The 23925-nt window shown below is 40.5% G+C and overlaps 4 protein-coding genes across 7 annotated transcripts in view; 3 read left to right on the top strand and 1 right to left on the bottom strand.

The window, feature by feature from the left end:
• Positions 1–7508, top strand: part of LOC308097571 (troponin C, skeletal muscle-like) — a 10086-nt gene extending 2578 nt beyond the window's left edge. For both annotated transcript variants that reach the window (XM_080445426.1, XM_080445427.1), the window contains exons 2-6: positions 2340–2394; positions 2617–2760; positions 3607–3721; positions 4636–4772; positions 6967–7508. In XM_080445426.1, coding sequence (XP_080301552.1) covers positions 2340–2394; positions 2617–2760; positions 3607–3721; positions 4636–4772; positions 6967–7004 — 489 coding nt within the window. In that variant the 3' untranslated portion in view covers positions 7005–7508. The remainder of the gene's footprint in view (positions 1–2339; positions 2395–2616; positions 2761–3606; positions 3722–4635; positions 4773–6966) is intronic.
• A 1933-nt stretch (positions 7509–9441) lies between these two features.
• On the top strand, positions 9442–12802 carry LOC308097573 (troponin C, skeletal muscle-like). The gene is made up of 6 exons (XM_080445429.1): positions 9442–9550; positions 10558–10609; positions 11001–11144; positions 11728–11842; positions 11951–12087; positions 12226–12802. Exons 1-6 carry the CDS (start codon positions 9548–9550, stop codon positions 12255–12257), a joined length of 483 nt encoding a protein of 160 aa, XP_080301555.1. The 5' UTR covers positions 9442–9547; the 3' UTR covers positions 12258–12802.
• A 715-nt stretch (positions 12803–13517) lies between these two features.
• Positions 13518–14966, bottom strand: taf13 (TATA-box binding protein associated factor 13). Its single transcript, XM_080445430.1, has 2 exons — positions 14861–14966; positions 13518–14273 (listed from the first exon to the last, which is right to left on the bottom strand). The coding sequence occupies exon 2, from the start codon at positions 14270–14272 to the stop codon at positions 13901–13903; it is 372 nt and encodes a 123-aa protein (XP_080301556.1). The 5' UTR covers position 14273; positions 14861–14966; the 3' UTR covers positions 13518–13900.
• An 808-nt stretch (positions 14967–15774) lies between these two features.
• Positions 15775–22613, top strand: LOC308096919 (solute carrier family 35 member C2-like). Of its 3 annotated transcripts, none has more exons than XM_080444439.1 (10): positions 15775–15997; positions 16458–16693; positions 16818–16968; positions 17872–17935; positions 18311–18383; positions 19363–19531; positions 20250–20333; positions 20845–21020; positions 21321–21450; positions 22344–22613. In XM_080444439.1, the coding sequence occupies exons 2-10, from the start codon at positions 16583–16585 to the stop codon at positions 22487–22489; spliced, it is 1104 nt and encodes a 367-aa protein (XP_080300565.1). In that variant the 5' UTR covers positions 15775–15997; positions 16458–16582; the 3' UTR covers positions 22490–22613. The 3 variants fall into 3 exon arrangements, with proteins under 3 accessions (XP_080300565.1, XP_080300564.1, XP_080300566.1); XM_080444438.1 differs by having other exon boundaries at positions 16461–16693; XM_080444440.1 differs by having other exon boundaries at positions 16461–16693; positions 16902–16968.
• The last annotated feature ends 1312 nt before the right edge of the window (positions 22614–23925 follow it).

A 23925-nucleotide genomic window follows, 5' to 3' on the forward strand; every position in this document is an offset into this window, starting at 1 on the left:
ACACACACACACACACACACACACACACACACACACACACACACACACACACACACACACACACACAGGCACACACACACACAGGCACACCAAGCAAATCCAGCTGTTCAACACAGCTGGGGTGTAATGGATTTCCAAATAGCTGTTAAATTTGGAAATAATTTGGCTGGAATGTTATTGTAGATATGAGGCCTAAAGGCTGAACTGCTCCTTGGTAGTAAAACTGTTATAAAGTATCTTACTTTGGATTGTTGTTGAAGCCATTTGTTGTGTTACTTGTGTGTAGTGACATATTTTCTGTTGTGGATTCCAGCTCTTTATATCCAAGCTTAAATTCAATGGATAGATAGATATGGTAAGCTGTATGTACCAAAGATACAAGCGATGTAAACTGAGAGGACATTTCTGTGGTGTCCTAACTGAGGACATTCACCTTTACACAAATCCCTCTCAAATCCCTCCCGGGACCCTCACCTTAAAATAGCCTTTAAAGTGAGCCTGCAAATAGTGTAGCTTGTGAGTTGATCTCAGCCACGTCTAGACAATATGGTTTGTTGAGGAAGGGGATGAGAATGGAAAAAGGTTGCAATGATTTAGACAAAGTTGAGTTGGATGAACGTTTTTGTATAATAACATAAATTCTATTGTCCGACGACATGATCTTGTGTAACTAATGGTACTAACAAGCTGGGTCTGTTTGTGCTCAGCGATCCACACTGTCTCGGGTTGTAAGAATAACACTGAAATTCTTCAACTGAATTTCTTTCCCTTTAAGGCATTGACAAGTGCAGTCAGCTGTCAGGGGGATTAAACGTGCACTAACTACTCATGCACTATACTCTGTGCATGTGTTTACTCCTCTTCACCCCCATCCTTGACATGAGACCATTTCAGAGACAGCTCCCTCGGTGGCCTCATGTCTCGTTTGATTAAATGTATCCTTATAATTAGCTTCAGAGGTTAGTTAAAATCATGTGCTGCTGAATACGATCTGACAACAGCCCGCTTTGTAAAAAAAAAAAATAATAGTAAAATATAGAATAAAATATAGCATGATATGATGGTGAAGTCAAACGGCATCTTGGCAACTTTTCAAGATGGCGGTAGGTAGGCTACTGTATAGGCCTATCCATCCATACTAACTGTTAGTCCTACACCTTTTGTACAAAAGGTGCAAGCTGTAGTCTGTCTTGTCTATCTGTCAGTCTGTATGTCAGTCTGTGTTTGTTTGTTGTCGGTCAGGGGCTAAACCATAGGGCTAAAGTTGCAAACCAACTGCCAGGATATTTGGATGTTTTTCTCCTCACACATGTTTTATAGTTTTTGAAATATTTAAAGTCATACTATGTAACTTTGTCAGTTAAACAAAAGTAAACTAATAACTAGTCAATTAAGCACACTATTTACTAACACTATTGTTAGTCACGAGTGTCTGCCCCAACACTCACTGCCAAATGACGCACGCACTGGAAATGTACCGGAAATTTATTTTCCTGATTTTGCTTCATAGTGAATTCTGGGAATGGCAGTTCAAACAAACAGAGCTACCATAGATGTTGTCAAAAAGACTACTAAAATGGATGTTACACATTATGACTTTAACTTGAATTTCATAATGGAAGTGAATGCAGTCTGATTCGCACAGCTATGACATAACGACCATGGAGCATAGGCTATGTCATAGATCATTGGTTCTCAAAGTGGGGTCCGGGGACCCCCAGGGGTCCTTGGGGGGGTTCCATAGGGTCCCCAGCAAAATTAGTTAATACGGCGTCACAAATACTTTTAACCACTTTAACCATATATTTTATACTTTGGCTATTCAAAGATTGCAGATATACAAGCTATTTAAAAAATGTGCAATTCTTTGAATACATATTTTTTATAGCTAACATTTTTAACTCAAATCTTTGCTTCTGAAGGTCCCTGGCATAAAATTGTTTTTGAGATGTGGCGTCCACAGCCAAATATAATTTCAGGGGTCCTTGACATGAAAAAGTTTGAGAACCACTGTCATAGATAACAAGTGTCATAGACTGGCCCCATGAAGTGCGAGATCCACATGGAAGCCAAAGCGCATATTCGACCGTCTTTTTACTTCTTATTTAATTTTATTTTTTGCCAATAACCTCTAGGCTACATAGTTTATAACTAACTATATGTTGAAGGGGTAATGTCTGATGTAAATCAAATCAAAATTCCATTTGTTTTGGGATCACAAGCAAATCAACATGTAGATGTTGGTTTTGAATGCAATTTTTGAGTGCATTGTACTGTGCCTTTACACCTTAACCAATAGTCCTCACGGCCCTTTCCTTCTGTTCTTCATCTCCCTTTAGCCTACTGACGCCCAAAGTGATGCTCGCTCCTTCCTGAGCGAGGAGATGATTACAGGTCAGTGTTTGAGTCCTGCCACTCTCACTCGACAGGGGATTAGAACACATTTAGGCCTAATCTAATTCCATGGTTTCTGTGGCATCCTGCTACTTGATCGATTAATGTAGAAAATGATTTGTCAATTATGCTGATGGTAGTTGATCTGTCAAGTACAATAAATAATGTGTAAATATGACTATGAAGTCTTCCCACTGGGGAACATTTATTTGATCTCTTTAGAATTCAAGGCTGCTTTCGACATGTTTGACACGGATGGTGGCGGTGACATCAGCACCAAGGAGTTGGGCACAGTCATGAAGATGTTGGGCCAGAACCCATCAAGAGAGGAGCTGGACGCAATTATTGAAGAGGTGGATGAAGATGGTGAGATCTTGTCTTAACCTAGAAGTAGAGGATGTTGGGAAGAAGGGAAACTAGACCAAATTACATCTTTTAACATGATCGATGATTTAGTTGTCTTTTTATTAACCACTTAAATACCCTAAATACTTAATTGACCAGAGTCCCCCACTGACCTCAGGGCTCTATACTAGGCGCCCTCCTGTTTATGGGCTACACTATCTTCACCGGAAATAGATCAGCTGTTTTTGCTAAATGTTCACCCTAGAACAGGGGGAACGTTCATATTCCCTATGAACGTTTATGAAGGTGAAATTTACATAGAAAGCAAAAAATTTTATGGCATATTGTGCCTCTCAGAACCTAAGGCTAAAACCTAAAAAGCTCAAGGAAGAATAGGGTTTAAATGTGTTGGTCAGGCGTAGGCTACAACCTGTATTTCACTAGAGGGAGCTCTACTGATTCCATGCCTATTTCAGACATCTATAGGAAAGGAATGTTCATATACAGTATGGCTGTTCTTTCTTGATCTAGAGAAAACAAAACAAAAAAACAACAAAAAAAAGGATTCAAGTCCTGTCTGAAAAGAATAATTGAGAGGTGACATTTAAAAAGGCTAGGCCTAACAATTGTTATTTTTATGTTTTGGTGTTGCCTTTGTTGTTGTTGAAGTATTCTACATGCTACTTGTCTTACACAATAAGAATTACAATTCATCTAGAGCGACTTTCAAAGTGTAAGATCGGAGTAAATGTCAAAAGACAGTAAAAGATCTCTTGCCCTCGCTTCTGGTGTTCTCCGTATCACTTCATCCACCACTTCCCTCCTCTCCTACCTTGTTCTTCTCATCTCCATCTGTCTCCTCTTCAGGTAGCGGTACCATTGACTTTGAGGAGTTCCTGGTCATGATGGTGGAACTGCTCAAGGAGGACCAGGCCGGCAAGTCTGAGGAGGAGCTGTCCGAGTGCTTCCGCATCTTTGACAAGTACGACGCCCAAAGCCACTCAGAAAAGATCATTATTACTGTCAGGACTCTCAAGCAATCAGCAATTAACCATTACACTGAGTCAACTGGAAACAAAAACACATCTGGAAATGTAACCATTTGAACGCTAGGATCCCTATTCTTGGGGAGAACATTCAGCGAAAATAGCCGATCTACAAGCTCTCAAAGTGTCACTTTGCGACATGTAGAAATCAAGGAACATGCCAGAGGGCACTGAAAGTGGTGTGTGTGTGTGTGTGTGTGTGTGTGTGTGTGTGTGTTTACAGGTCAGGAGGTGTTTGTATCTCTATGAGTGAATGTATGCATAATATTATGTAATCTAACCATCTCATGTTTATTTGACCAAAATTTGCAGGAGGCCAGGTGTGAAATAATTATTGCATGTTTACTGCTTCTGAACGTTCAGAATTAGAGGTGATCATTGCCTTTCATTTGTCCACCAGAGGGTGCTGAAAATGACAAAACACATCATCATCACATTATCAACAACGTGATGATATTTTGTCATCTTTGGCACCCTCTGGTGGACAAATCTGTCTTCAGAATGACACACAAATGCACAGACAGACAGACAGCATGTTTGTCATAGAAGCAAATGTTGCTGCTCTTGAGTCTGGGAGAGGCTTTTAGACCATTTGCGTGCAATTTAAAGACCATAATTTCACCGTGAGAAGAAATATATTTTACGATATTAATCAGCCCAGGAGTGGGCATCCCTGGAGATTCACCCCAAGATCAGACCAAATGATACATACATGTGGTTACATTCATCTGCTCCTATAGAACTATATGAACGATGTCCTAAAATGGGAGAACAATGTAATTTTTGTTTCATATCTCTGTATGTCTCTGTGAATGCTCAGTGATTCAACTTGAGACTGTTTTTGTGCCAGGAATGGAGATGGTTTCATCGACCGTGAGGAGTTTGGAGAAATCATCGCCCTCACTGGTGAGGGATTGACAGAGCTAGAGATTGATGAGATGATGTCAGACTCTGATGCCAACAAAGATGGAAAGATTGACTTTGATGGTGAGATTGAGCTCCTGTCCCCCAATTTACAATTTATGCATTTAGAACAATGACCCACTGACACAAGCTGAAACCCCCCACACACGTGCATGCACACACAAACATGCAGGCGCGTTCACACACACAATCTTTTTTTTAACATGTTAACCACTATATACTTCTCGAATAGTGAAAATAGCCGACATACAAGCAACAACAGGGTGAATGGTTACATAAATAGACAGCAAAGAAAACAATTCAGTGCTAAAGTAACTAGGATTCCAGGTAAACATAAAACCTAGCATCTGTCTATACAACATACAAACACTTAAAATATCATTCTTAGCATTTGGGATCAAGCTTACATGTATCTACCTACAGTAAATACTCATGTCAACAAGTAGCTAACCAACATACATCTCTATAGTATAACTAGCATCTATATAAAAAAAGAAATCGGTGATTCAAGGAATGAGGAGTGCTTGGGGGAGGCCTGTGAATTTTGACAGCTTGGCTCTACAAGAGGGTGTGAGTGAGTGTGTGTGTGTGTGTGTGTGTGTGTGTGTGTGTGTGTGTGTGTGTGTGTGTGTGTGTGTGTGTGTGTGTGTGTGTGTGTGTGTGTCTCTCACACGCAGAGGCAATTGTATGACAACAATTTGGGCAACAATTTGGGCATTCAAGGAGTCTGACAAAAATAAATAAATAAGAGGCATTTTGTATTTGATGCTGATATATTGTCCATAGTGTACCTTTAAGCTGACAAAAACTCTGGGAACCAGTTTGGTGTGACTGCACCCTTAAAAATAGATTTTAAAAAATCAGTGTTTCAACTTTGCACCTTCATTCTTGTGTATTTTGTTTGTCCCAAAAATGAATGTTTACTACAGTGTAGGTCATTTACCTTTTCACAATAAATGACCTCCAGTATGGACTTAGAGGATGAGTCATCTGTTGTAGTAGACAGCAAAATTGACCCACAAAATACATAAATCAACCACGAACCTGTAATTTCTAGAGACATATATAGACCCAAACATACTGCATGGGAGAAAGCTTAAAATAGACTGCCACAATGGGCATACCTGCAAATATGCACAAACATCTAAGTCTTCCCTGGTCTTAATTATGCTTCTGTGACATTTAAACCTGTGGATGAAAATAACAGAGAGCTGAGAAATAGTCTAAGAATGGATGAATAGAAAAACAAACACAGACAGCTGTGTTCTGAAAATGACTGCTGGTGAATGTAACCAAAAGGCTTCATAGAACTTGGTTTTACCATAGCCTACAATGTTGTAGTGAGATAAACTGTCATTTCATTATTTAGTTAAAAAAAAAAAAAAAACATTAGACCAATCATTTCATCATTAGTTAGAAAGTAACTAATGTACTTGAATAGAATTGAGTACTTTTTCAGCAATTATTTATGAAAACATCACAATATTAACTTAATTAATAACCTAAATTTACCCTAAAGCTTATCCACATATCTCTGCTGTCGGGCAGAAACCAGCTGTGTCCAAAATATTAACTTTTCAGGAAAAAAAGAAGAAGAAAAAAACATGTTTTTACAACAACACAATACTGCCTCATCAAAGTTGGTATGTGACTTTATACATTGCCAGATACTTGAATGTGTCCTTATATTATCATCACTTTACCCAAATACAGCTCAAGTGGAGTTAGGAGGCTTTTGACCTAATTCCAACTATCTCCAAAGTTGGAATTAGGTGGTTTGAGGATCCAATAAAGTTAGGAGGTTTAGTCTTTAAGCGCTTTTTAATACTTTTTATTGACTCAATATTTTTTTAAACCCACATACTGTACAGATGGGCGTTCATTAGTACTGATTTATAAAAAAATATATAAAAAAAGTTGGAAAATGGAGAGAGCTGGTTTCTGTCCGACAGCGACATATTATCTCATGATTTATTTGTAGCATGGACACATGGTTTTGTTTGTTATGAGAGAGCAGATGATAAGTTAAAGAAATAAAGCAACAATTAGCATTTGAGTCTGTTTATTTTCTCTATTTGGGCACTTATTGTTATTATTATTATGGGGATATAGACATAATCTATCTTTCAGATTTTCTTAAACAGCCATGTTGGCTTGCCTCGCTGGTTGGGGTATTCATTCATTCATGGTTCATTAGATTTTTTGGGTGATTGTTTGGCTGGATTGACACTCTTTCTCCCTCTCTCTCTCCCTCCAGACTTTGTGAAGATGATGGAGTGCGTCCAATCTAACTAGATCAACATGCCGTAGTGTGACCCTTTTGCTTGGAGAAAATACAAACTATAATCTCCAACATAAATCTCTACCAATTCGTCTGACGACAGTCCTACTTTCAAACGACGAATGAAACTGCACAAAGACTCAGCAAGATTATGAATATTATGCGGTTTGAAAGATAAGACAATTAGAACGCTCCCTATTACACTAGAAGATCTTACACCTCCCACCCCTCCTCCTCTGACCCCCCTTCTCGTGTCTCATGCCACCCAGCCCACGGGTATAGTTTGGGATGTCTATAAATATCTGCTCTAACCTTTTAAGACGAAGACCCTTTTCCTCTGGCTGTCTCCTTGCGTCGGCCACTCAGCTGTCTCTTGGCACCTGCTGCTCAAGAAATGCTACACCCCCGAACCCCAACCCCCAGCCCTCTCTCCCTGTAGTCCTCTGCTCCTCAAAGCTCTCTGACTCTTGTCCACAGTATCTTGTGCTTTTTAAATAAACCAGCTTTCCTTCACTGTTCATCGTTCCGACTTGTTTCCATGCTTACCTACCTGCATGTCTAATCAGATTTGTATCTGTTTGGGTTGGGTTGTTTTTCCAGAACTTTTTGTTTGTTTGTTTGTCATTATTTGCTGTTATTTGTATCATCTATTATCAGGATATAACCTGATTGGATTATGACTGAGCTTCCTGTTTTCTAATACTATATACTGACCATTTCACATGTGAAAATTTGACCACACACACACACACACACACACACACACACACACACACACACACACACACACACACACACACACACACACACACACACACACACACACACACACACTGTAATGCTGAGATTACGTGACATATACTGTCCTACTCTTGAACATACGTCACAACATATACTTCTAATGGCATTTACTCCTCCCACACATTCACACACGTTCACAGAAAAACATACACAAGAACACACATTCATTCAAGGACAGTTGTCCCACTCCAACTGCGACTAGAGCCATCTAGAGCCTCCGTGCAGGATTTTGAAATGCTTCTGTTTGCGTAGATTCCCCTGTCTTTGGCAACACTTCAGGAATGTAATTTGAGATTCGGACGGTTATCTGAGAAAAGTTGAATTGAGCTTTTCCCCGTTGGTCCTCCGCTCCTGTCAAGCAGCTGATAACAGTCTTCAAGTAGCTGTCTCCCAACATAGAAACGCAGAGCTAGCACACACAGAGGGGAGTCCTCTTTCCCCAGTGGCTCAGTCTAGCCTGAGAAGTGTTACAGGTTAACAGGTTACGACCACCTGGCACAATAGCATAAACGTTAGAGGTGTGGAGTCAGAGCATCCAAGCAAATTCTTCCATCTGGAAACTGCAGCCTGTCTGTTGAGTATATAGCCTTCAAACCCCCTCCCAACCCCCCTCCCCTCCCCTCTCTCCTTAAAATCATATCGCCCATCCTTCCTTTTCTCTGTCTCTGTATCCCTTATCTCTCTCCGTATAATTCTTCTTTCTCTCCTGCCTGAGCGCCCCCCCCCACCCCTACTCCCCCCCCCCCCCCAGGAAGCTCCCACCATACAAGGAGCATCAGGTTGTGTTTATCTGTGATGTGATTTCAGGAGGTGGGCGTGAGCAGCCAATTGCCTCTGTCTCTGTCCCCACTCAGCCCCAGATCTGCCTGCTATTCAGGGCACGGCCAGCATTTTTCTACTGGGTTTGAGTTTCACGGCCAGAGTGAAACGCCATCATCACACAACCATAACCCACTTTATGACCCCCCTCCCCCATCTCTGGTCTTATATCTGCAAGGCCTACACAGCAATGGTCTATACACAATGTTACAATTTACGTGTTTGCTTAAAATAAGATGAGTAAAAGGTATGGATACTACTGGGAACCAGTGGCTCTTATTATAAGGCTTATTTTTGTTTGTTTTGACAATCATTGATTGATTTCAGCCAAACAAATGTGAAGACCACCACAAGACAATGTCGCAACTCTATTGTCTCACCATACTCAAAAAGAAAATGTGTTCAAATATTAGTAAGGACTGCAGGAACCATTTCTTTTAATGTCACACATTCCAGCAACACCATGCACCTGGCAATTACATCATAATGATTTAACAAAGTACATTATACTCTCAAAGGAATGTATAGTTCATATGAATGTTGCACTGAGATGCTCAATCAACTGTGTCCCCAACCTATTCTGTGGGGGCCCTATTATTCAGACATACCTTTTTACATTAACTCAATTTTGAAGTGCTCAAAATGTATTTTTACTACTTTTACACTATTGTCACTGACATCTCTGAAGTTTCAAGAACAGACATGTCCACGCCAAATTGTGATTGGCTTGCTTAGTTGGCACCCAGAACCCTAAAAGTTCAGGATTCTAATTCTGGAGGCCTGTAAGCTCTAGGGGGCGGGTCTTAGGGCTCCCGTTTAAAGTGTGTGTGAATTCTGACTTAACGTCTAGTCTCTCTGTTGGGGTTCATACGGATAGGATTGACCACTCCTTTGGGCTTATTCTGTGGATATTTTGGGGAAAAACTAATCCGCAAACATGGTAAGACACTACAATTGCAGAAACGACCAGTTAAAATAATTCCAAACATGCTGATCAAGCAAAACTCAACTTAACATTTATTGATAGCCTACAACTCGTTTTTTAATGTTTTTTTTTATTATTTTTATCATAAAAGCATGAGAAATTCAAATGATAAATGGATAACCTTGCCTAAGATGCATGTTTTGTCCCTTGAAGGATTATGAATGAATTGAACGCTGTAGGTGGTGACACTGTTAACTTTTAGCCTATTTTAAATTGTTTAATTTAGCTTTAATGATTGTGGTAATTAAGAGCCTTGTAAAATAATTCAGTGGATGTTCTGTTCTTTAGTGTAGAGCTCACGTTAATCCTTGTCTAAATTGTCTGAAGAAGTTAATACTCAGTGCTGATTGCAAAAGGGGACTAAATTAGTGCCAAGGGCCGGGGAATCAGGTGGCAAGGACAGGTTGGTCCACCAGGGTGCGGATTCTGCTGAGGCGACAGATTCCATAGGATTGCATATCCCCATTGCCTTATACAGTGAACCTAATGTGTTGAGCCTGAAATAGCCTTGGCTAATTTTCACCAGGCTCCACAAGCAGAACAGATGGATTTTATGTAGCTAGTGGTCAATATTGATTGATTGATTGAATATTGTATTAGACAGAAATGCAAACAGCACGAGTACAGTCATACACTTGGTCTAAAATGAGTTACAGAAAAAAAAGTCCTAGTGGACCATTGAGGTCCTATGTAAAATATAATATAAAAAAATCGAATCCATGCCATTAACCACATAGGCTAAGCTAATGATCAGTGACAGTGTCACTGATCATTAGCTTAGCCTATGTGGTTAATTGTAGGCAACTAATTGTGTTTGGCCACTATTTATGGCACGAGCAATGTAGGCTATCAACAATATAATAATACAAAAAATGACAAAGGGTTTTGACGGGAATACGTGTAGATATGCGTAAAATAGGCCCATCTTGAGAATGGAGTGCCAACAATGTCCTGTTTTACAGACTGACTCACAACAAGAGGCCCGCTCCTACCTGAGCGAGGAGATGCTCGCCGGTGAGTAGAAAGCCTTGTAAACTGGTTCATATACATCAACATAAGCGCTGATTTATGGCAAAAAAAATCAATTTGTATCAATTCCATTCCCTGATATTTATACGGAATTGATGTGCTACCAAAAGGTAGCACATCCAAAATTTCAAATCAATGTAGGACAAAGTAGCCTACTCATGTTTCCACTTTTTTATTATTGTCACACACCAATTGTGTCAATAAAAAAAGGAGGAGAAATGTGAGTACTTTGTCCTCCATTGTTTTGAAATTCTGGATGTGCTACCTTTCGGGTATTTTTTCAATTCCTACTTTTTATATGTATACTTGATTTTGGGTATTGTTGATGCGCAACCTCTTTTTCTTATTGATTGATACGGAATTATCATTGCTCCAGAGTTCAAGGCTGCCTTCGACATGTTCGACACTGACGGTGGCGGAGATATCAGCACAGCTGAGTTGGGTACCGTCATGAAGATGTTGGGCCAGACCCCCTCAAGAGAAGAGTTGGATGAGATCATCGAGGAGGTCGATGAGGATGGTGAGCACCTGGATATGATCAGATTATAAAAGTAGATCTTTTTTCTAAACGTCTATTGAAAACTTGTGCGCTTTGGGCGTCAATTACGCCCAAGGACTGCGGCACTTGGAACATCAGCCCGCATGGAGGCTGCGTTTGTTTTCTTGTTTTTTTTGTGTGTGCGAACACAGTTAGACAGGTGGTCCCCAGTTAAATGATGGAGAGTTGGTAACCAAATGGTCCCTTATAGATCTTACTCTTGAGAGTGTAAAATGAAAGCAAATGGACCCGTACGGGTCCATTTGCTTTCATTTTACGTTCTGAGTTCAATGATTGTTAAACATCTGTATTACTTAATTAACAAGAAGTAGTCTACACAATTAGAGAATGTAGAAGAATTGTTATTTTGATCAACGTTTGCCTGTCATTTCTCCTATTGGCACCACATCAATACAGCATGGAATTGTGGACAACATCTTTATGCAATGATAACATTTTCTACGTTTTGGGTCTGAGAGGCTAAATCTCATCAAATGGTGGTCCGTGGCTCAAATGCCTAATAAATAATGGACAGTTAGACAATGATGTGACTTTTGCACCTCAGGCAGCGGCTCCATTGACTTCGAGGAGTTCTTGGTCATGATGGTGAGGCTGCTAAAGGAGGACCAGGCAGGCAAGTCTGAAGATGAGTTGGCTGAATGCTTCCGTGTGTTCGACAAGTACGTGACGTATTTCTTACAATAAACGACAATCGATCCGTTTCATCATGACACTCATATTTATCAGGCCTAATGTTTATTCTTGGTCCTGGGTGTTATTTAACGCAGGAACGGCGACGGCATGATCGACAGAGAGGAGTTCGCCCTCATCATCCGCAGCACCGGAGAGGCCATCACAGAGGATGAGATTGATGAGCTGCTGAAGGACGGAGACAAGAACTCTGATGGCATGCTTGACTTTGACGGTAGGCCTCACCCGTGTTCATGTCTACGATGATAAACGTGTTTATGCAATATGAAAATAAAATAAACACATATACATTTTATTGGCAGTGCCTCTTTCCACACCTCAGTAATACTGTTCCATCTGTTTATTTGTCCAGAATTCCTCAAGATGATGGAGAACGTGCAGTAAACCCACAGAGACTCATGGACATTCCTCCTCCCCTATCCCTCTGTCGACCGTACCCGATGCCCCAACCAAACACTACCCCTACCTCCCTCCTCACTTGTCCACCTGGTTCACTGCCTCCATCCTCAACAGACAGCTAGGGCAACCTGGTGGGGGTCTATAGCTGGCTTTAACTTTCCTCCAGCTAGCTTGTGTGTGCACACGGCTCAGCGGCACTGCCCTGAAACTGTTCCCCGTGACAGGACAGCAAGACTGGGATGTGAAATTCACTGCACACACCCCACAGTGTGGCGCATGACATAAGTGACCCCTACTCATAAACATCGCTGGTAAACTTCTACTCTAGATGTAGTCTGGATAGACTTGCAGCCTGTTATCTGCTGCGTAGACCAATGAATACAACCATTTAACTGTACAAAACAAAAGAAAGTAATTTGCTTGAACAGATAATAAATTAATAAACACATGACTTGTAGTTGGTCTGACATATTTATGGTCTGTATTCAGATTGTTTTGAGGAATAATCAATAAAATCTGTTTGTTTCTTACTTTTGCATTTTGTTTGACCCACAATAATCTTTGTCTTTGTTATGACACCATAGTGGATATTTTAAGTATCACTATCAGAAAGTTCTGACAGGACAATCATTGGCACTGAACCATGAGACATGATACAGGATGGGTTGAGAACAGCGTGCATCTCTGAATCCTCAATTATGTCAGATTTCAAATAACTACTGAAAAATACAATTCATGTTAAGGGGAAGTTATATTGTGGCCTGGGGATACATAGTATTGTATGATACCGTGATACTACTGATCAACTCATTCCCTGCCTAGAACGACTAAAACGACTTTTGTCCCATAAGCCATGCCTGCCTAGAACGACTAAAACGACTTTTAATTTTTTCAATTATTTTTTAAAATTTGACCCAAAGACCAAGGAGATATGATTTTTCGAAGATCTAGACTCCCATCCACTTCCTTGTTAACTTAAAAATTGTGTATCTCGGCTCCTGAGTACTTTTTTTTTCAATGAAAAATCTCTGGCAGTGTTTCAAACGCGGCCAGAAATAATTCTGGCAGTGAATGAGTTAAGTAATACGGTGGATGTTGGTGGTTTAAAAGAACAATCTTAATGGATTCATACAGTTTGTCATATTATTTCTATATTGCATAAACAAAAAAACATTATAAGTTACAGAAGCGCAGTGTAACCAGGTAACTCTGGAATATCCCGCTGATCATACTGACACACATGAACCAGTTGTATGTTTCTTTATTCAAATTACTGACACATCAATTAGAACTTAATAGCTGAATGCTGGCGTGTCACTCTGTAATCTCAAGGGATTCATAAAGCAAAGCAAATAAGAGTTACCTATACTTACAAATATTAACATCTCTGGGATGGGCAACAATTGAAGCCTTGGAGGCTAGATGTATGTAAGGAATTGGGTCATTGAAGCCATTAGAAACAAACAGGCTATACCATGAACAGAATTTCTCCACATTGAAAACACATGAATAGCAAATCCGCAGTGTTAATTTATACATTTTAAAATGGATTAAGCTCTGAGGAAATTAACATGACGTAACTGTGTGCATCATAAAAATCGAGAACCAAAAAAAAGGTGTATTTTTGTTCAAGAGCCATAGGTGGCTTCATCAAAGGCCTTCCTTGCTCTCTTCAGCTCCTCGTTCATCGTCAGGAGGTCTTTCACTCTGGCAAACTTCCTGGGGTCTTTACGGATGAGGAAGACTATGTCCTCCACCTGAACGCGGCCCTGGCGGCCGATGGACATAGCTTTGTGGGTCATCTCGGTTACGAACTCGATCACAAGGTCCTCTAGAATGTCCACAGATTCCGTGTAGGGGTTCTGGTCGTCCCCGAATCCATACATCATACAGCGGAGCTCCTTTGAGAAAAGCCTCTTCCTCTTTCCATGGCCGCCCGCCTCCATCGTGCCGTCATCCATCTCCTCGTCATACCCACCCTCGTCTTCCTCCTCAGCCATTCTGTGAACAAGTAACCACATCGAACATGTATATATAACACACGATTAAAAATGTGACGTCAGTCATCTGTGAGGTTTCTATGACGTATATGACTCCATATTTGGGTACGGTTTCAGTTAGCCTCGGACGTTCACAGATCCGACCCCATTGACTGACTTACATTAGTATCAAATATTCAAGTCAACCATTTAAACCCCAGAATAGTTATTGTGGGGAAAGCTTTCACAGAATATAGCAGATCGACAAGCTCACTGTGAGCTCCACAGTACAAACCTGTTCAGAAAATACACTAGTATTGAGCCCTGAGGGACTCCGGTTACCCATAAGGGGTTTAAGTGGTTAAATGTATGAAATATAAAACATGTGGTTGGTTGAGTCTTGTGCTCTACTGGTAGCGTGCAGAAGAAAGTTGGCCTGATCGGTGCCGTCGGTCGAAGCGGTTTACGAGACAAACACATGTACACAGACGGACAGACAGACCATCTCCTACAGAGGGGCACGTCGTAATATAGTGTGTGCATTAATAGTGTTCCGATACAAAACAACCATTTACGTTCAAATACATAATATAAAATACAACACTTTACCTTGAAGCAAAAGGGTCTCAGTCGGTAACTAAACAAACCAGGGAAACAAACGCTTCTGTTGTTTTCTGTCTGGTCTGGTCTGCTGAACCACTTCCGTTTCCCTTCTTCTTCTTCTTTTAGTTTTATGGCAGGTTTCGATCATTGGTTATGAGTGCATACCGCCACCTACTGTATCGGAGTATATCGTATGAGCGCCTCCCTGGATTACTTCACAATCATTATTAGGCAAATACAGAAATAATACTTAATGATATTAACTATTATATATAGTATATACATAATAGTTCAAATGGATTTTTTAAATCACGGAATTCTATCATATAATCCTATATTCTTCAAATATTCCACATCTTCTCTTGTTTCCTGTACTGTTCATATCGCAGGAAAGCAACAGGAAATTACGCCCCTTAGTGGATAATTATGATACTGTTTGTTTTTTCCTGTTTTGTCCTGTCAACAATATGGGATAAGGCAGTTCGCTTCTCCAATAGTAGCGCACCTGCACTATCAGTTTATAATCACCGAAAGTTATTTCACACTTGTCAGGACTTTTACTGGAACTTGTTTTTTTTAATGTTTAGTGACATGATAATATTGAACAGTATTCTTCATGTACAAGACAAGTCAAACAATAGCGCAACAATATATAATTTCCAAATCTCGCGAGATCAATATACTGCGTTAGCGCCAGTCTAGACTGGTGTGGGATCATTTCACTTTGTAAAATGCAGATCCGGTCTAGAGCAGATACGGAAACTATCAGTGTGCGAACGTTTTTATGTCTGCAAATTACCGGATATAGTAGGCGGGTTCTAAACCGGATCTAAGCACCTGATCAGTAAATAGAAACCAGGGTTTGGGCTGATCAGTGCCAGGCAGTCATCATTCAGAGCTCAGTGTAGTAGAGAAGCGATAAGAAGAAGACGAACGTGGCCCAGTGCCTTTAAGGATCTATTGTTTGTTCATGTTCATAATTCATATGTAGGTGAAGCCACTAACCAGACAGTACTAACCTCATATCTATCATACATACACAGTGGATTTACTGCAAAGCTGACGTCAACAGGGCAACGTTAAAGGGCAAAAGTTAGCCGAGATAAGGACATGTGAAAAGTTCCAACGTTCTTCAACCATATGGTGAGTTCATCTGTCGACTCTTAACTCTAAATGAACAGGATCCTGTGAAATGAATAAATGTCTAGATCTTTAAAAGCTATTGATTCATAAGGGCTAAACTGCGAGGTTGTCAGTGAGATAACGTTAACTTAACGTTTAGTCACTTTCATATTGATCCAGTTAACTTAGCCCTATGATTAGAAATGCCATGCTTGATCAACTTGTTTGAATTAAAGAATTACTCTTTCCCTTAGCTCTGGTCCATAGCCTTAGAAGGAGTAGAACTCCTTCTAAGGCTATGGACCAGAGCTATCTTTCCCTTATGATTTTTTATTTAACTCTTGAGAGTGAACAGATGTAATGAATGGACCAGTAAGGGTCCATTGGGTTCCTAGTTCACTCTGAGAGTTACAAATGCATAATAGGCTATTAATGCTGATGATTTTACTGTTATTCTTGTTTTCACTTCTCCTTTCTATAGAAGCTCCTGCTCTAGAGTAAACAATATGAGTGGTAGATGGGTGTGTCGATCTTGTGTGGAAATGAAGACATCCTTGTGCATTAGCTGTCTGGTGTAGACAGACCACCAGGTAGTCCTGGATCTGGATGGCGTGTCCTGTGCAGTTCCTGTGCCGGGGACTGCGCACCGTCGGCCTGGTTCTCTTCTACTATGTCTTCTCCATAGGCATCACCTTCTATAACAAATGGCTGATGAAGGTGAGATGAAAGTGCATTACTATAGGTGACTCTGGTCAGGAAGACCCAGCAGAGCTTTTATTTGTATTGTTTGACTGTGTAAGCTATGGCTATGCCGTTTGTATATTTGTTTTGCCTTCTTCAGGGTTTCCACTACCCTCTCTTCATGACCCTGGTTCACCTTACCATCATTTTCTGCCTCTCGACCCTAACACGGCACTGCATGCAGTGCTGGACTGGGAAACCCCGTGTCATTCTCAGCTGGAAGGTCTACATATACAAGGTGGCCCCCACAGGTGAGGTTTGGTGGACAGCGTGTGACAAAGTCATGAAACTTGACTTAACCACATGAACCTTAGCGTCCCTATTCTGGGCACGTCATAACAGGCGAACATTTGGCCAAAGTTGACAAACATTCAGTGAAAATAGCCGATCTACAAGCTCACAAAGCATAGTGTTACTGTTGTAGCTTGTAGATCGTCTATTTTGGCTAATTTGGTGTTGAGGGGAAAAATTATGGGACCAAGTATAGACACCTGGTGTATATATAGTTTAAGTAGTTAAGATTCACATGTATTTGAATTGCATATTTACAGACTTAGACAAAGTATTGACAGAGGAGTAAAAGGGGTGACGCAAGATAGTCAGCTCTTATCATGTTCATTGACTAACTGTGCTCTTCAGTATGTAAAGACGTTGACCAAAGTCCATACACTGACAGACCACATTATGCCACATTTGTATGTGGCTGTTGTGCTAAATTATTAGCAAATAACAAAATGTATCTGTCCAAATGTCTAGTTGACTGCCTATTCTGTGATCTGCCATTAATAACCACATGTAGTATACTTAAGTTGACCAGGGTCTATACTTGGCCCCCTTCTTTTTTCCTCTATACCAAATAGCAGATGTACAAGCTCGCAACGCGTTGCAGCACCTTTTGAGTTTGTACATCAACTATTTTCGCCGAATATTCTGCATTTTTTGCAGAATGTTTCGCCTGTTATGACATGCGCAGAATAGGTGGGCTAGAGTTCATGTGGTTAATTTCAAAACTGAATATGATAAAACCCTTCATTTGTACCTCTCAGTCACAGCATAGGCTAGTTCTTCAAATACAGTTACCTATAAACAGTGTGTTGAAACAGTAGGTCTGTGTGGTCATGTTGTGTGATCAATCATGTGTTCCTCTTATCCAGCTATGGCGACTGCACTGGATATCGGACTTTCCAACTGGAGCTTTCTTTTCATCACTATCAGTTTGTAAGTTTTGAACATTTGAGATTTACAGCTAAAAAGTGAGGATTTTTCTTTAAATAAGACAGTGCTTGTAGCAGAAAAGCATGTCATACACTTGAGATTTTGCACTGCACTAGATCTTGTTTAAGCCTGTAACACACCAACTAGTTGATTTAGCACACCATTCCATCTGAAGCTGGAAATGACCTAAACAACGCACTACCCCCCCCCCCCTTTTTTCCACTGTTGCGCATGTGCAGTGTGCATATGCACATCTTTGAGTGACATTTGTCAGGCCTTGAAATGTACACAAATAGATTTGTGAACAGTGGAAGTGGAGTGACGTTTTGATTGACATACTGTACTGTAACGTACATGCTCTTTTTTTTGTCACTGAAGGTACACCATGACCAAGTCTACAGCCGTGCTCTTCATCCTCTTCTTCTCCCTTGTCTTCAAACTCGAGGAGCCAGTGAGTGACCAACCCCCTAATAAATCACATTATATTTGATTTAATCTATGTGACACACACATTGAAATGCTATGCCCACATATAAAGGTCCCCTGTTCGATCCTTGGCTCTTCCAAGCTTTGTGTCACCTCGTTAAGTGTCCCTGAGAAAGACACTTAACCACTTTATCCTTCATTATAGGCAAAGATAAAAATTCCAAATATTTTTTAAATTAGAACATATTTGTGAATAAGAGGATTAACCTAACCACACCGACCCCACACCCCAATAGAGCGACAGGTGTATTTTTAGGCGGAAGGAGGAAGTTTGCATCTTACTGGTTCCCTTGAAAAAAAATCTGATTTTTGCAGTGGATTTTTGATTATTGCTGAAAATAAGCTCTGTGGCACATAAAAGTTCATTATACTTACACGTTTTGTTCAGCAAGACAATCTTAACAAATGAACCCTACTAGTATTATTTTTTAAACATAAATGCAAACGCTCAAAGCTAAAAAGCTAATATGAAAATTTACTACACCACGGTTGCATGACTTCAACATCACCACCACAAATGTTTGTGTGGTCAGTGGGATGATGTGTAAACCTGGCAGCATACCAAAACCGAACAAGTTCTCTGAGGACAAGTACAGATTAACCAATTTGGTTTTCCGTATTGAGAAACATTAAGCAGTTGAAAACCTTGATACGAAAACTAAAAGTACAATCAGACATCTCTTTATGTTCTTTCTTCCAAAAACGATTTTGAAGTTTGAACTTATGCAAATCCATCGCTTTGACTCTTTGGCAACTTTTGAGTGAAATGCATCGACTGGGCTAAAACTTTATGTTTCCTGCTCTCTGAAAATCTAACTGTGGAAGTTTTCAAATGGTTGAGATGTGCTGTGGCAATTGCAAAAATGCTGCTATTTAAAACCCCTCTTCTTCTTTATTTTCTCTTTTCATCCCCCATTCCCTCTCTTTCTCCTGCCGTGGACCAGAATCCATTCCTGATTGTAGTGGTTTTGTTGATCGCAAGTGGCCTGTTCATGTTCACCTTCGAGTCGACCCAGTTCAACCTGGAGGGGTTCATCATGGTGCTGCTGGCCTCCTTTATAGGAGGAATCCGTTGGACCCTTACTCAGATCCTCATGCAGAAAGCAGAGCTAGGTCAGTAGAGACAAGTCAATGCTCACTTGTAATCGGCATCAGCCATGTGAAGGGGCCTTGTAGGGTAAAACATTATTTTACATTTACTAGTTCAGATTGGTATATTTTAATTAAACTACACAGTAAAATCCTGTGTGTTGATTTAAGGGTCCATTTTGTTACACTTTCGGAATCAACTCCTGGAAAAAGAATAATACAATTCACAGAACATTAGAACATAAGTGCCCCTGAGTTTTGATAACATGGTTGAATTCGAAATTCCCATTGTAAAGCATTGATGTTCTCTGTTGTATAGTCACCATAACCCATAGTTTTTGGTTAGCTTAGCAACATAATGTTTTTGGTAAAATTGTGTCATGATTCTTGTTGCTAATTACATGCACCTGTGATCTAAAAGCGATAATACACCTGAGGCTTTGATATTGTGATTATCGCGAAATAATTCTTGTAATGAAATTGGGTAATTAAAAATGATGATTTTCGTACTGCCATATTTGGTAACCGTTTTATAAAAGCAGTAATTGACAGAGTCCAGGCCATGGTTTGTTGTCGTATATCACAGATAAGGCATTGGTTTGCCCAGTGTGAAGAACAATCTACCATAGCATGTCATGAGGTATTGCTTAGTTATAAAATATCCCTAGAATATATTTTGGACAAAGGGAATAGAATTTGAAATCTCTCTCACCCTTCTTATTTTGACACCCATTCCCTCCAGGCCTCCAGAACCCAATAGACACCATGTACCATCTACAGCCTCTCATGTTCTTGGGCCTCTTTCCTCTCTTCTTGTTTAACGAAGGTGAGACACACTTTGGCTGCATTTTTTCAATCTTTGCCTTTAGCTTCTCATGGGCTTCTCATGCTCATGGGCAATGTATCATGAAATCTATTCAATACACACACACACGCACACCCACACCCACACACGCGGCAGTGATTCAGGGGTAGAGTGGTCGGTAGAGAGGCCGGATGGGAACTGCGAGGTTCCCAGTTCGATCCCGGGTTCCCCCAGAGTTAGTGTCGAAGTGTCCTTGAGCAAGATGCTGCCTGAACCCCTAATTGCTCCCGATGAGCAGGTTGGTGCCTTGCATGGTTTCCTCCGCCATCGGTGTATGAATGTGTGTGTGTGTGTGAATGGGTAAATGTAGTGCACAATCTATGTAAAGCGCTATATAAATGCACCATTTACACACACACACACACGCTAATTGTGATGTTCTTTTGTCTTCTTGTTTAGATGCAAGATTTTTGTCTAGCAGTGGTATTAAATGTTGTTTTTGTTCATTTCCATCCTGTGTGTTTTCCCACAGGGCTGAGCCTCAGCACCTCAGAGAAGCTGTTCCGTGTGACGCACCTCTCCCCTCTGCTGTACTCACTGCTCACTCTGAGTGTCGGTGGCGGGCTGGCCTTCGGACTCGGCTTCTCAGAGTTCCTGCTTGTGTCCCGAACTTCTAGCCTCACTCTCTCCATAGCGGGGATCTTCAAGGTGATGTGCTTGTTGTCTTTCTTTGCTACCCTCTGTGTTGTCCTTGTTCACTCTGTTTCGACACAAAATAGTAACCTTGACTTTAAAACATTTATAAGAATCGGGTTGATGAAATGGCGACCAGAGACTGTATGGGCATGCAAGGCTGGTGCTTGCCCTTGAAATGCGTCATGGGAATTGTACAAACATGGAGAACAGTTGAAATAGACAGAAAGGGGAATTTTCGCTGGCAATATGGGTTGTCATAACAATTGTTGTTTGTATATGATTGTATATTCTCTTGTTTCCTTATCACTACAGGAGGTCTGTACTCTGCTGTTGGCAGCAGGCTTCATGGGAGACAAGATGACTGCTATCAACTGGCTGGGTTTTGCTGTGTGCCTGTCTGGCATCTCCGTGCATATTGGCACCAAAACTTACTATAACCAAAGTAAGATTGCTATTGTTTTGCTTGGTGCTAGGAGTTGCTCTAGCTCTGATATCTCTACTTTTTCCAACAGCTCAGACAAAACTAATCTAATAGACATAAGCACAGTATGTATTCTTATATATATATATGAATGAATGCTGATGCATATATGGGCAAAACACCAGGAAATGTCTACTTGCATCATAGTTGGATACTCCTTGCATGTAAAGATGTATTACTCAGTGAATATCTTAGTTACGCCAACATTCCTATGATGCATTCTGTAAACAGTTTTGCTCCAGTTGGCCAACTCACCATTACACACATGCACAGGCACACGCACACACATGCACACACAAGCAGTCTTTATCTCTCTGTCTCATTCTGTCTCCACCAGGACGCACACGAGCGAATCTGTTTAACCAACATTGTTTTTATGAAGCATTTTGTTCATAGAACAACAGTTTATTCATAGAACTGATGTCTTTTACGTAAACACTGTCATGACAGTATCGGTAACACTTCATTCCCACTCCAGCTGTGGGAAAACATTACTAGTAATCAGTCAAAGTAAGGAGTTGTGAGATTGATGGTGAAACCAGTGCATATTCCCACAGGATGCCAATTTGAAAATTACCAGTAGATAACCGGCTTTACTGGCTTTACATGTGAGTAGGAAAGGGGGTTTAGTGTGCTGGATTACTATCTGAAGCAAATTTCAAGTCTTTGGAATTGATTTTTATAGTTTCCTAAAACAAAAATCAACCAAGCCACAGTATTTGGAAAATGGTTGGCAATAACATGAAGTATACTATGAATCGTAGTAAGTGGTCTGATCTTGCCAGACCATGGTTCTTCTTAGTAGTGTATCCCAGTAATCTCCAAACTTTTGTGATGGTTATCCTGGTTTTCAGACAAGGGCCCCACGTTAAGACAGATAAGCAGTAAAAGCCCAGAGCTGGAGCTGCCATTGCTGCGGCAGAACGGAGATGAGGGCGAGGACACGGCCGCAGGTGAGGATGATGACGAAGACGAGGAACAGGAAATCTTTTTACATTGACGTCACATGACCGGAACTAGCAACAGGCTTGACTGCTTTCAGCTACACTTTATCGTTTGTAGCGTTGCATTAAGGCAGTATTAACAGTAAGGTCAAGGAGAGGAAGTTGATCTTACAAATTTAACTGTTGAACACAGCAGCACAAATGGACAGGAACTTCCAACTTCTCTTTTCTATCATGTTTGACCACATCTTCAGATCCTTTCCTTTGCTCTGGACATTCTGTGAGCACTTTCTGTGTTGAACTTGACCTCAAGTTAATGTATGAGCTATTGCCTTAGGGGAGATTCAATAATGTAGCTAAAAATATATGTGTCAACTAAGTATCATGTATTATAAGAGTGTTATGGCAGTAATAGGGACATGTTGACATTTTTATTTTTAGTAAGTAATTCTTCTACACCTGAAACATTTTGGGAAATGTTTTACGAATGAATTGTTTGCATTGTTTGTAACCTGGGGCCACATGCTACCTGCAAGCTGCAAACCAAGATGCAGGTAGAGGCTTTTCCCCACAGTCTAAAGCCATTTCTCATATATCAATATCATATCAATTCTAGACAATGTCTGGAGAATCAGGTCCAAACATTGTCCAGAGTTGTCCTCTCATGCATTGCACAAAGCGGGAGATTATCCACATATTCTCTCACCTACTGAAGATACTCTTGTATATGTCAGTGGTCGTGCCTGGGCTATCACATAGCCAGTTTGTAATTTGGTCATAAACAATAACCGAATGTCTTGGCGTTTGTTGCATTTGACAGATTTAGGTGTTTGCCTTCACAGACAGAATCTCACGGATCTTGTCGTCTCTCTAGACATTTTGTTGTATGTTATGGCGTCTTTGTGTAAATACGCCCACTTGCTCGCTGGCAATTCTGTGGACGATGACCTGCTCTGTGGGCTCAATCGGACATTATACCGACTTTGTGGCAGCGTTAAGTCTTTTGCATTTCCAGTCCAACTGATTCAGACATTTGCTTTCTCACATACAGCTCCTCTGGATGAAGTCTAGATAGGTTCAGAGTTGCAATACATGATTGAAAGCAGCAAGTGCGTGCCCAAGACAAATAAGCGAATAATATTCCAAACCTTGAGGATCCCTTATAATGGATTATAAGAGCAGTGTTAAACCTCCTCCACAGATGAGGAGCTCCTCCTACAAAACGTGTGGTCCGATTTCCAAGAAAATCACATCCTTGAAGTATTCAGGAAAGCTATGATGCATTTGGCGTTCATTTTAACTACAAAAATGACACAAATTCCCTGATATGGAATTCATTAAATCCGTTATCGTCTTGTGAAGTGACTATTTTTCCACCACCAGTGTATCTACTTAACTACTGAAAGTTAATCAACCTTGTAACTTGAATGGATGGACCTAGAGAACTACTTAAAGGACGACTTCACCCATTTTCAACCCATCTTCATATAAT

This window comes from Gymnoscopelus braueri, assembly GCF_963280865.1.
Source record: "Gymnoscopelus braueri genome assembly, chromosome: 12".
Classification (NCBI taxonomy): domain Eukaryota; kingdom Metazoa; phylum Chordata; class Actinopteri; order Myctophiformes; family Myctophidae; genus Gymnoscopelus; species Gymnoscopelus braueri.